Source organism: Myiozetetes cayanensis, unplaced genomic scaffold (genome assembly GCF_022539395.1).
Source record: "Myiozetetes cayanensis isolate MyiCay16 unplaced genomic scaffold, myiCay2020 scf10, whole genome shotgun sequence".
Lineage (NCBI taxonomy): Eukaryota > Metazoa > Chordata > Aves > Passeriformes > Tyrannidae > Myiozetetes > Myiozetetes cayanensis.
In genome coordinates, this window is record NW_026086605.1 from 1,337,579 (window position 1) to 1,350,392 (window position 12,814).

General features: G+C 49.3%; 1 protein-coding gene across 1 annotated transcript in view; it reads left to right on the top strand.

Moving 5' to 3' along the window:
* The first annotated feature begins 7,838 nt into the window (after positions 1-7,838).
* The window catches only part of GRK5 (G protein-coupled receptor kinase 5), a 153,749-nt gene continuing 148,773 nt past the window's right edge, over positions 7,839-12,814 (top strand). The window contains exon 1 of the mRNA XM_050334428.1: positions 7,839-8,000. Within this exon, the coding sequence (XP_050190385.1) occupies positions 7,949-8,000 (52 nt within the window). The 5' untranslated portion in view covers positions 7,839-7,948. The remainder of the gene's footprint in view (positions 8,001-12,814) is intronic.

Here is a 12,814-nt window from a genome sequence, read left to right on the forward strand (position 1 = left end):
CGCGGAGCGCGGGCGGCACCGAGGGGCGGGCGGGCGGCGCCGAGGGGCGGGGAGAAGCCGGGGCCGCGGGAGCCGCTGGGGTAGGAGGGCCCTCCGAGCGAGTCACAGCCAGACTGTGACCGAGCGCCGCCTGGTCAAGGCACCGAGTGCCGCTGCCAGCCTTCCCTTCAGCGGTGACTCCACCACCTCCCTGGGCAGCCCGTTCCGATGTTTAATCGCCCTTTCTGAGAAGAAATTCTTCCTAATGTCCAACCTAAACCTCCCCCGGCGCAGCTTGAGGCTGATTCTTTCTCGTCCTGGGAGCAGAGCCCGACCCCCATCTGGTTTCCCCGTCCTGTCAGGGAGTTGTAGAGAGCAATAAATCCCCCCCGAGCCCCCTTTAATCCAGACTAAACACCCCCAGCTCCCTCAGCTGCTCCTCACAGGGCACGTTCTGCAGACCCTTCACCTGCTCCATTGCCCTTCTCTGGCCTCGCTGCAGCCCCTCAGTGACCTTCCTGCACTGAGGGGCCGAGAACTGGGCACAGCACTCAGGGTGTGCCCTCCCCATTTCTTAGTGTACCTGGTGCTGTACCCGGGCTGAGCCCCTCATCTGTACAGGCTGTGCTAAGGTGCTGCTGCTGGTGTTTGCTGTGGGACCTGTGGGTTTGGTGTGTGCTGGTACAGGCCAGCTTGTGGTCAGGAGCCTTCCAGATACTGACTTTACAAATGCACTTGGCCCAGACTTCATTGAGCTCACTCAGATTATAGTTATAGAATCACAGAATATTCTGAGTCGGAAAGGACCCACAAGGCTCATGGAAGCCCAACTCCTGGCCCTGCATGGGACACCCCAACAATCCCACAGTGTGCCTGAGAGAGACACTGTCCAAACACTTTAACTAGGCTTGGTGCTGTGACCACTTCCCTGAGTCCTGATACCCAACCTAAACCTCCCCTGACTCAGCCTCATGACATTCCCTCAGCTCCTGTCTCTGGTCACCAGAGAGCAGAGATTGGTGCTGCCCCTCCTCTTCCCCTCCCGAGGAAGTTGTAGACTGCAGTGAGGTCTCCCCTCAGTCTCCTCCAGGCTGAACAGACCGAGTGACCTCAGCCACTCCTCATCTGGCCTCCCCTCAAGGCCCTTCACCATCTTCACAGCCCCTAGTTGTTTAATCACAATTAAACAACTACAGTGTGCCAGCCACGTGCCTGCTCATCCTCTGTCGGCTGTGAGCTGATGCAAACCCAAGTCACTGTCTCACTTCCCTCACAGGCACTTGCTGATGTCGATCAGCAGCAGCTCTGTGTTAACCTGAATGTGTGCCTGTGTTTGCCCTGGAGGATTGTCCCAGTTCTGCTGGCTGCATGGACCATCCCTGTGAAGCCATCATCCCTAGGATAGCAGTCAGGGGATGTGTTACCTCTGCAAGAGCTAAGAGAGTCACAAATGCCATTGCAGGCCTCCCACCTCCTGCCAGGGAAAGCAGTGCAGGGAAGGTGTACGGCCTGTGGAAGGAACCACACCTGGCACGTGTAAGACTTCATTTCCTGGCAGCTGTGGTTTTCAGAGAGGCTGCTGTTGAAGCCCAGGCCTCCACAACTCTAACTGCAGGAGATACTTGAACAGAGTCAGTTGAGCAGTACAAAGTTTTCTCAGGCTGTTTTTGTTGAATACCTGATGGTGGCAGCAACAGAGATCACCTTCATGAAGAAATACCAACTGCCTTCCCGTTTTAGGCCACGTGCTTTGGAGCAGCACAAGCAATGTGCACAGCCCAGAATACTGAAAATCACTTTCTAAAAGTCTATTTTTCTTTTCTTAGCTTCTTTCAGTGTGCTCTTTCATCTAAAGAGTCAAACTGAGTCGAATGCAATTTCCCTTCTTATAGCCAGTGAGATGAGAGGGAAGAAAATGTGGACACTACAGGATATGGATACCCCAGCATGGTCTCCACCTGCACAGTAGTATAACTGTTTCCTGCATCCACTGATTTCCTTGAATTCAAACAGACATCACAGTTGCTTTTGATTTTGAGGCTGTTCCCTTCAGGCTCAACACCTGCTGTCAGGCTCTGAGTGTGTGTTTGAACATGTGTGCACAAGTGCAGTGCTGGGTCAGTGAACTACCAGGCTCTGAGCTAAGGGACCTTCTGTGCCCCTTCCTTCTCATTAGTGCTTCATTCAGGGACACCTGAAGGTCTGTGACAGAGAAGTTCAGTTTTGTCTCTTGCTGATGAACCAGAGCTGCTGAAGAGTGCCAGCTGGATTGAGACTCTCCTGGGAAGGTCACTGGCTGAACAAGGAGCATTGGCTGGCTGAGCTACTCAGTTTAATTGCACATATGTTGCCTAAAATTTAGGGGCATTCTTGCTTAAAAACCCCTCAAATCCTAAAAGTGGAAGCAAGTAACTATTTGTACGTTAGGAAGTGTGTCAGATAGACTGTGGGTGAGCTGTGCCATAGTCTGCAGCCTTGGATTTGGAGAGGAAAGGAGCAGGTATGGAAGTCATGACCACAGTAGAGGTGTCGCAGGTGTTTGTGCCACTGCTGAGGGCTGGAAGTGGAGCAGTGAGCAGTGAAGTTGAGCCAGGACACCTGTGGAGCAGTGGCTGTAGGTAGAGAGCAGCAAAGCCATCAGCCATTTCCTTCCACAGCAGTGCAGGATGGCATGTGTGCACTCACCCCTGCAAACTGGCACATCGCTGAGACGGAGGGACGTGCTCGCCCAGACGAGTCCCCTGGGGCTGGGCAACAAACTGTGTGCCCAGGGACAGCTGGGCCACAGGAATTGCTCTGCCTCAGCTGGGGGAGCTGCTTTGTGGCAGCAAGAAAAGGGTTATTGCTCGGATTTCCTGAGGATGGCTGTCTCATCCACAAATGATTATTCACAACTTCTGAGTTAGTGTATTCTAAACCAATGTCCTTCCCCCCTCCCCAGAAAGTCATATTTGTTTAAAACTCTTTGTTTAAACACTTGGCTTGCAGGTGGGGAAATATTGCTCATGCTTTGTTATGAAGGCAGTGTAATTCAGCTTCTCAGGCCTCTGTGCAAAACCTTGAACTACTGCCATTTAACAGGGGGGATTTTCCATTTTACCTTTTACTGAGCATCTCTACAGTCTGAAGAGGGACCTTGTCACTGCCAAAGCGCACCTGGTAAAAGCTGATATTTTTTCCTCTGCTCTGGCTCTGGCATGGGCTAGAGCAGCTGCTAAACCTGGTTCTTCTTCACATCAGAAGTCCAAAATAAACCTCTCGAGTGATACCATATGCACCTCTTTTTCCAAATCTTGTTGGTTGTCTCCTTTGCTGTCTTTGAACCTGATTCAGATGGAGACATCTGAAGCTGGGGAAAGACTCTCCAGGAATTTCAGCAGGCTTTAGGGAGAAGTTGATATACAAGGTGCAGAGCAGTGGATAAGACACCTGAACAGATAATGGGAGATGTAAATGTTATCTTTGGTTAGGACACTTGTGTCTCTCTTTTCCTATCTATGAATAATTAGCTATGTCTTTCTCATGAAAAACCTCAAGATCTGTTGATACAAAGTACTAGAGAATGCTTGTGTGTTGTTACCATTATTGTTTTGTGAGAGATTTTAAGGAGCTCTTTGGAAGATCATCATTAACACAACAAAATATTGGGGGGAAAGTAGCCACTTCTCTCTAAACCTGAAGAAAGGGGTAAGCAAATCCCAAATCAGATCTGCTGCCACGGGTCACTGAATGGCAGAGTCTGTGCAGAGTATGGGATGCATGTGTCTGCTTGTTTAAAAAATCAAATCCACTCGTCTTCTAGGAGGTTATTTTATTCCCTGCACTCAAATGCTGTAACCATCATTTGTGCTCTACCTGGAGGAAACACATTAACTAAAAAATAAGTTTGGAAATGGAAAGAAACAACAGAGGCATAAACAATTTTTTTCTAAACAAAAGCAAAAAGTTTGCCTTAGACAACATGATGCATCACCCCGTGGCTGTTGGTAGGTGGCAGCCTCTGTCCTTGCACACAGAGGAGCTGGAAAATATTCCAGCTGCCTGCAAATGCTCTCACAGGCCTGTGTGCTCCCACCTGCTGATACCGCAGCTCAGCAGGAGGAGGAAGAATTTGCCCGTTTGTAGCAATAAGTTTCAGAAGCAATTCCAAACACAATGCAGCTTAGAGCTAATGATGAACGGGCTTGACTGCATGAATCGAGTGTTATGGCATGGATTTAGGAGATAGCTGCTGTTAGGGGATGTTTCCAGCTGATAAGTGTAGGCAAAAGCCTCGCTGCCATCTGCTTCACCAGGGGTCTTATCCTGGCGTTTCAAGCAGGCTGTGCTGAGGCCAAGTGGTTTTTCTCTGGTGGCAGGATAAAACTGGGTGTGTTGCTGCTGTGCTTCTGGCTGGAGCTGTGCGAGCCCACCCTGCTGATGACTCATGCTTCGAGTGGCTCAGAATATCACACTGCTGCCTCGCTGCCTCCCTGTTCCTGTTGCACTGATGCATTTGGGTCTCGCGCGGTGTTGGCGTTTCATTTACAAACCTCTCTTTTCCCATAAAGGAAAGATGGCTGCCAGCCCTGCTTTATCCTGATGTTCAGCACTTTTAGGTGTTTTTCTGAGCCTCTCCTGAATGACTTCAGGTGGAGATTTAAAAGCAGAACAACCAGACACATTAAGCACCTTAGAAAGCACATTTTTCAGAATTTAATTGTGTTTTTTTAGTAGCTTGTCTTTTTTTTCTTTTCCCCTTCTAAAATTGGCTGCTTCTGCATATGATTCAGACTAAATTTTCCCTTTTCTCCCAGCAAGCACTGAATCAGGATCTTTAGGCCAGCCAAAGGGACCTGTGTTCCTTCCCTGCCACCCCATCTTTGAGTCCATGCATTTCAGCACCAGAGTTTACAATAGTTAATAGAATAAGACAAGCACTGAACAGATTTACAAGTCTCCTGTTTCCTTCTACCCCACTCACAGAGAACCTGAAGGTTCCATTAAAGCAGGTGTGGACCTGCCTTGAAATTAAAGGACTGTGTTGTCACAAGAGAAAATGGATATAAATAAATCTACCTCTTCCTAATTTTTTTTTCTGTTGGTTTTGTGAACCAGATGTTCCAGGTGGCACAGAAATGAAGGTACCACCAGCTATGAAGAAGTCCTGAGGTAAGACTCCAAAAGCTGCAGTGGGTTTTGCAAAGACCAACTGATGGACTTTTAGGCAAGTAGGTCTGTGCACTGGCACTTGCTCTGGCAGCACTTGGGGGGCCACATCCATGAAGGGGGCCATCCATCTCAGGCCTGTGCTGGAAGCAGACCCTTGTCGTGTATCAGCTCAAAAAACTGCAGTAGAAAAGAGAGATGCAGTGAGGACTGATCACCTTGATTTTGTTTTTCAGAGCAGTGCTGGTGAGTGCTTAGTGAACACACCTCTTTCCGTGTCCTGGTTGCACCACATTGACTCAGATTTACTAAAAACAAGTTTTATCTGTTAAGTAACACAAGAATCACCACATTTAAGTTCTGTGGCTGCTGCTCATGCATTTCACGCAGCTCAGCTGAAATAACCCCCGTGGCAGCAGCACACACGGAGCTCAGTTGCTGCCCCTGCTTCTGCAGGGACTGTTAACTGTGCCTTTGGTTGCCAGGATGGTGGAGAGCTCTGAGGCTGTGCCGTTCATGAACACTAGGTAGCTCCGTGGGCTTCTCCAGCTCCAGAGAGAGCTGTCGTAACTCTTTCGATAAATATGTTTACCCTTCCAAGAAGTAAATATTTGAAAGCACACAGGACAACATCAGCGTGCTGGAGTCGTACTTTTGTCCCAGGGGGTGACACTGCAGCTGGCTCCACGCATCTAGAGGTACACAGAGACATCAGAGAAAAGAGGAGCAGTAGAGCCGTCAGGTGCACATGCTGAATTCCGGGTGCAGATCAGACTTGAGACCTGCAAGATCTGCCGTCTTCATTCAGGCACCTCTGAGAAAGTTACTCAGCAAACACAGTCGGTGCTCCCTGTGGAGTGTCCCATGAAGGTAAATCCCTCCCCATGAGCAGCCTCACCCAGAGATGTGGCAGACACAGTGATACCCCGTTGCTGTCAGCAGAAGCTGAACTCGCTGCTGCAGTGAGTGGTGCTCCACAAAATGGGCACTTGGACACATGCCTTCGTTTTTCCTTTGGAAAGAGGAGTTTCTTGTAGCAGTTAAAAACATTCTGCATAATAAAAATTGTATCTGTCTTCCAACATCAGCCGTGTTGTGATGTCAGTGTTGTCCTTGTGCTGACCATTAGTGGGAGGCTGGGCAGGAATGTGAAATGCACTTTCAACCTGAGCGTAATTTTCTGTGTACAGGCAAGCACCAGTGCTTGCACAGAACTGTTCAAACAACAGGCAGGGCAGATGCTCCTTAGGAGCCTCCTCTCTGAGCTAAGGCTCTGGTTTCCAGGAAGCAATTTCTCCCTCAAGAATTATTTAATCAGAGAAAAATCTTCCGGTACTTACAGACACAACTGCTGCTGTATAGAACTTGGCATTACAGAGAAAGTAACCACAACATGGCACAGCTTTGGATGCTGAACATTTTCTGAAGCAAAAGGAGAGAAATGTGGAAGATTGTACACAGCGGTGCCACCCGCTATGCACAATAACTTTCAAAGTTCAAACCTTTGGCACTTAAGCAGGTACAAAAAGCATTTATTATAGCAATTTTACCATAATGTCCAAGGTATTATTCATGAAATGCATTTCCCATTTATTTCCTATATTCAGAAAATGTGTTCTAGGCAGTCTGCAAGTTATGCTATTGCAAGTCATTTCTGCCTGGCTGTTGAAATGGATCGGTACAATAAAAAAAGAAGGAAAAAGTAGTGTCTATGCTCCACTTACAAGAAGGTGCACGTTAATTTGATTTACTTCATGTGGATTTAATCAATGCAAATACAGATGGGGGAAGAGTGTCAGTGGGAGTAATGGGTCGTTTTTATCCTCTTTCTTTGCTTGACCTGCTGAATCGATCTACCCCGTTGCTAGGAAAATCAGAATCAAGCTGACACGAGCATCTGTGCTATATAGACAGAAGAGAATTTATGTTGTAATCCAGCGCTTAAAATTCACAAACTTTCCACAAGTGGCTGATGTCTCACACAGCTGCTTGCAAGGGTGAAAACAATGGTGCAGGAGAAGAGATGGGATTCCCTCTGGTACTTCCTGGGGAGCTTCTGAGATCCCAGGAAAGCCGAGACGCCCGTGCTCCGGCCCGAGGAGAAGGGCAGGGGAGGAAGAAGTCTGCGGGTGTCGGCGATCCCTTCCCATGGGAAGGAGCATCTGCTGGGGGTGAGGAGCACGAAGACCCGGGCGGGGGACCCCGGGCAGGGCAGGGGAGCCCCGGGCCGGGCCGGGCCCGCCGCCACCGGGTGGCGTCCGGCACCAGGGCTGCGGCGGGACCGGGACCGCGGGGAGCTCCGCACATCGCTCCGCGCATCCCAGCGCATCCCAGCGCATCCCAGCGCATCCCCAGCTCCGAACACCCACCCGCGCCCGCTCCGCGGGGCTGTGACCGGCCCCTGACCGAGCCCCTGCAAGCGCTGTCGCCCTCCCCGTCCCCGGGGACGCTGCGCGGGTGCGGAGCCGGTGCCAGGTGCGGCGGGGCCCCCGCAGGACTACAGGTCCCGGCGTGCCCGGCCCCGCGGAGCCGGCGCCTGCGCGGGCTGCGGGGCCGCTCGGCGCTGCCACACCCCCGGGGAGGGAGGCAGGAGCGCCCGAGCCCTCAAACCACCGGCGGAGCCGGCGGGGCGGAGGATGGAGTAGCGGGGCGCGGCGGTGCGGGGAGCGCCGCCTCCGCCCGGGGGAGCGGGGAGGCAGGCGGGGATGATGCGCGGGGGGATAACGCGCTAGGGGCAGGAGGTGGGTGGTCGCCCGGAGACTCCGCACCTCGGAGTGACGTCCTGCTGCAGTGCCGCTGCCTGCGCTGCCCGAGCTCGTCAATGGAGCTGGAAAACATCGTTGCCAACACCGTTTTGCTGAAAGCCAGGGAAGGTGAGAGAGCGGCGGGAGGGGAGAGAGGGGGCCGGAGCATCCTTGTCGCAGTCGCCCCTCCGCGGAGCGGTGCCCGCGGGATGCGGGTGGGCGCCGGCGGGGATGTGCGCCGGTCCCGCCGGCGGCGGCTTTCGGGGTGCCATGTGTCTGTGCCGGTGTTAGAAACGGCTTGTTGGAGACAGAGTCACGGTGGAGAGGAAAATACCGCTTTTTCCCTGCGAGCGGGGGTTTGGGAAAGGAAGTGAATGAGATTGCAGAGATTACAATATTCACCCATCTCTTCCTTCCCCCTTCCCGCCCCCCCTCCTCAAATCTGGTCCCACAGATTGTGCTATTTCAGCGTCTATTGTTAAAGGTCAGCTGCAGATGCATTCATTCAAAAGGGCTTAGCAAATCTGCAAATAGCTTTCCGCGCCGTGTGGTGAGACCGGCAGGATCGTATCGCTTCCCCGTGCAGTCATTGCCTTATTCGGCGTTATTAGGTGAGATCATGTTGCTGCAAACATGCCCATTGTTGCGAGCGTGTTTGTCCCCAGCCGGGGCCGGGGAGAGGGGCTGGGGGGCTCGGCGGCTGCCCCTGTGAGCCGGGGGATGGCCGGGCGGGTGTCGTGCCCGGCGGCAGCCGCCGCGCTCGGGCAGCGGGATGGGATGGAGTGGGATGGGATGCTCCGGGCGATGCCGGAGCCGCCGCCGTTCGGCGCCCTGAAAACACACTCGGGTGCCGGCTGCGGGCTCCGCGAACATCCCCGTCCTGCCCCCGAGCACCCGCAGAGCCGATGCCCGGTGACAGCCGGCGGGTCGGGCTCACGGGGCTCTTTCCCCCCGAGTCGGGAGCGGACGCGGTCTCCTCTCCCCGCGCAGCCGGGTGTCTCCCCGCGGCTGCGGGGCGCTTGGCACGGCGGGGCCGGGGGCTCAGGGCTCGCCCCGGCTCCCCGCGGAACCCCCGTCCGCCTGCGAGCATCCCTCCGGCTGGAGGGGGAGCGCCACGCACAAGCAACACGTCCTACGGATGCGGCATCGCTGCCAAGACGCGATCGCTCTCTGCCTGTTCCAACCCCCTTTTGTGTTTGTATTTATTTACTTGCTTGCTCCTTAAAATAAGGCATTTTTCCAAGCCCTTGCTCAGGCTTTCTTCGCTGAAAGCGCTTGCTAGGCTGGGCGATGTGAGGTGCGGCACAACCTGCAGCCCGGTTCCCGCTGTCCTCCCAAGCGCTGGAGCTGCCTGCGAGCGTGGCTGGGCACGGCTTGCGTGGGCTTTGGGCTTCGGCGGCTCCTGAAGCTGTGGAAGCACGAGTAAGGCAGCATTCATTTCGTAAAAGAGATCGCTCAGATAGTCCTCCCCTGGAGGAGTGCTCCTTTTTGCTGGGAAAATAGTTCAAATTGTAAAATAATGTTTATATAACTCCCGGGCTGTTGAACTTGCGAGGCTTAGCTAAAGAGTAAAGTCCTGAGATCCTCCCAAAGAGGCTCTACAGATATTAAGGGCAAAGGTGTTATCCCATTCAGCAGATTGGTGAATTATAACTTTCTGACTTCTGACGGAGAATTTTCATCTTCTGTTGTAATTTTTAATATTGTTTAGGATGCAGTTGTTGCTACCAGCCATACAATGCTGGTTTAGATTTCAGTAGACTTCAGGCATACTTTAAAGGACTGGTATTCATTACTGATATTGTGTGTTGTTTACAGAGAGACAGTATTTTGCAAGTAATTTTAAATGTGCCACTCGGTTTTACAGTCTTTTTCTACCATCCTCAGGAAAATGGTTACAGTAATCTTGTCTTATTATGTTAAAGTCTTATTAAAGAAGCTGTTAGCTATAATCCAAAAGGCAGAAATTTATCAAGATTTACTCCAAACTACATTCCAACTGTTCTTTAAACCATGTATGAACCTCAAACAACATTTTTTGGAGGCCTGGTGCTAATTTTATTTTTAAAGTTGTTTTTTTGTTTTTTTGGTTTTTTTTAGCAGGGATGCAAAATTTGTTTAAATTTTGAAGAACAAAGGGCAAGTGCTGTACCTGACATCAGAGCCACAATACCTGCACCGAGTGTGTTGCCACATTTTTAGTTATTGTTGCCAGCTGCTGCGACTAAAGTGGTTTTAAAATTTGCAGGGAGTAACACAGGTGGTTGTCACTGCAGATGAAGAAGGCAGACGGGCATATGGAAGAGCAGGAGTAAAAGCAAGTTAATATATTGAGGATTATGGTGGTATCTAAAAATAAGTTTGTTCCAGGTCCTGCAGACTCCATCAATAGATTTAGCTGGGTGAACATGCAGTCAAAGCCAGGTATGTGCATGTGTGTTTCCACTTGTTAAGTCAAAAGTAAAAGCCCAGCTACTTGGTGGTTGGTGCTTAATGAAGGAAAATGATGGGATCTGCTCTGCAAATGTTAGTAAAAGCAGAAGTTTTGTCACAATTGCAAGGGGAACACAGCAAAAGGGAAATTTCAGGTTGGTTTCCAAAGGATATTCAGGTAGACCTGCAATGTGAAGTCCATCATTGTGGGCATTTACGAGGGAACCAGAAGGAGGGTTGAGTGACCACCACAAAAGTTTTATAGCAAATATTGGTTTAAATTTTGCAACTCCTTTGCTTTGGCCTTGGTAGCAACTTTTTTGTTTGTTTTTTTTTTTTTTCCTTTTTTTTCCCCTCCCCTGTGATCTCTTTTCTATGTTCCTTCACCCTGATGTAGAGTGAGCTTTTTTAGCTGAAATACCAGGAGGCAAGTTTTATAACTGTTATGCAAATACTTGCACTTGAATCTGATGATCACAATGAGAAGCACACCCAGAATTAACTGATGCCATGTCATACATGAGTAATCTTATTAGAGCAACAAAAAGAGTAAATGCAGTTCACATACAAAAAATGTACTTCGGTGAATAATTTTGAGCAGAGAATAAATTTGAGGAAATTTTAATATTTTTGCAGAATATGAGGCTTTTGACACAAAATTACAGATAAGTTACTGAGAAGTCTGCCAGTCTGAACATGCAAAAAATGGAGTTTTATTGCATTTGAAAGTTCATTCATTATTTATTAAGCTTAAATTTATGCTGTTTCCTTCAATTATAATTTCTCATTTCTTGAATGCAAAATCCCATTTCACAAATCGCTACTCTTTTTGGACTGACTAGAAAATACATCTGGTTTAATTATAGGAACCAAATAGGTGTTTGGGAACTCTCTAGTGTTGCCTGGGGAAAAGAATAAGCAGAGCAGGAAGACAAGAAAGATGAGAGTCATAAAAAGAAAATCAAAATAATAACAATTACAGTCATTTTGGGTTGAGTAAGAATCCCAAATTATGAGGTGGTGAAACATTTATCTGGATCTTCATAGAATCACAGAATGGGCAGGGACACCTTCCACCAGCACAGCTTGCTCCAAGCCCTGTCCAACCTGGCCTGGGACACTTCCAGGGATCCAGGAGCAGCCACAGCTTCTCTGGGCAACCTGTGCCAGGGCCTGCCCACCCTCACAGCCAAGATTTTCTTCCCAATATCCCCTCTAACCCTGCCCTCTGCCAATTTAAAGCCATTTCATTGGCCTTGCTTTTCATTAACCTTCTTGTTCCCGAGTGTCAGCAGCAGTGCCTGAGCCACAGAATCCTCTAACCAGGAATGATGGGGATACACCACCCTGCCAGCAGTGAATCCAGGCTGGGGAACGAGTCCCAGTTTCCCAATTTGTGGTTGATTGACAGAGGGCATCATCACAAACAAAGGACCAGGAGTGACCAAGAACTGAGTCTCCCAACACTTCAGAGGAACTCTAACAGCCCTAATCCAGAGCAGCTTTAAATCACCTCCACAGTCATGAATCTCCTCTTGTGTGTCAAAAACAATAAAAAGAAAGCCTTCCAAAGAGGCTGATAATTAAACTATAATGTTTGTTTGAAAAATAAACAATATGGTCAGAAAAGCCCCACCAAGGGCGTGGTGATTACCTGGATGCTCTTCCTCATGAGCCATTCCTCCCCTGGTACCTGCAGCTTCTGTGGGTGGGAGCTTTCTCAGACAACCTGAAACACAAATACAAAACACAAATACAAATACAAAACACAAATACAGCTTGGCTCTGAAATTGCAAACTCCTTTCCAAGTGTATGCAAACAGGCAATTGTCACCACTTTAAAGTTTTAGTAAGAACTGTGATGCTTAATTTAGTTACTACTTTTAAAGCAGCCAATTTGGAAGATAAACCATTGTTTTGCGCAGACTTGGGGTTTCTAAAGTTCAAAGTTTACCATGTAAAAGGAAAAAAAATCCTCCAACCAGTAAAACACAATGCAAATGTTTTTTTTTTCCCCTTTTGAGGTAGACTGGAATTCTAAAATAAGCTTATTTATGGCACCCAAGCAGAGCCTTTGATTGGCCTGGCCAAAAGGAGGGACCTTCTTTTATACTCCCAGAATTTTTTGAAGAGTACACACTGATGCCATATAACATGCAAAATGTGCCTGTTCATAAATTGCTGTATTTTTAGCTTGCTTTTCCAGGATGGTCAGAGGGGAGATTTGTGTGTGTCCTTATTGGCAAAAGGCTAGCAATAAATCCTAAACAAGAAGCCTGATTGCTTTCCAAGAACTTGGCTGCAGAGCAATTGGAAAAAAGGGCAGTAGAACAATGAAAAGCATATTTTGAAGGAAAGAAGGTGTCTGCAGTGACAGCCAAAACCCCATGGAGAATATGGTTATTGCAACTTCATTAACCAGTGCACTCAATGCAGAATCTAAGTCCTCTCCTGCCTCCCTTGACACAAAAACAAAGTGCTTTGTAAGGAAAACGTTGTCTCTGTAAGCT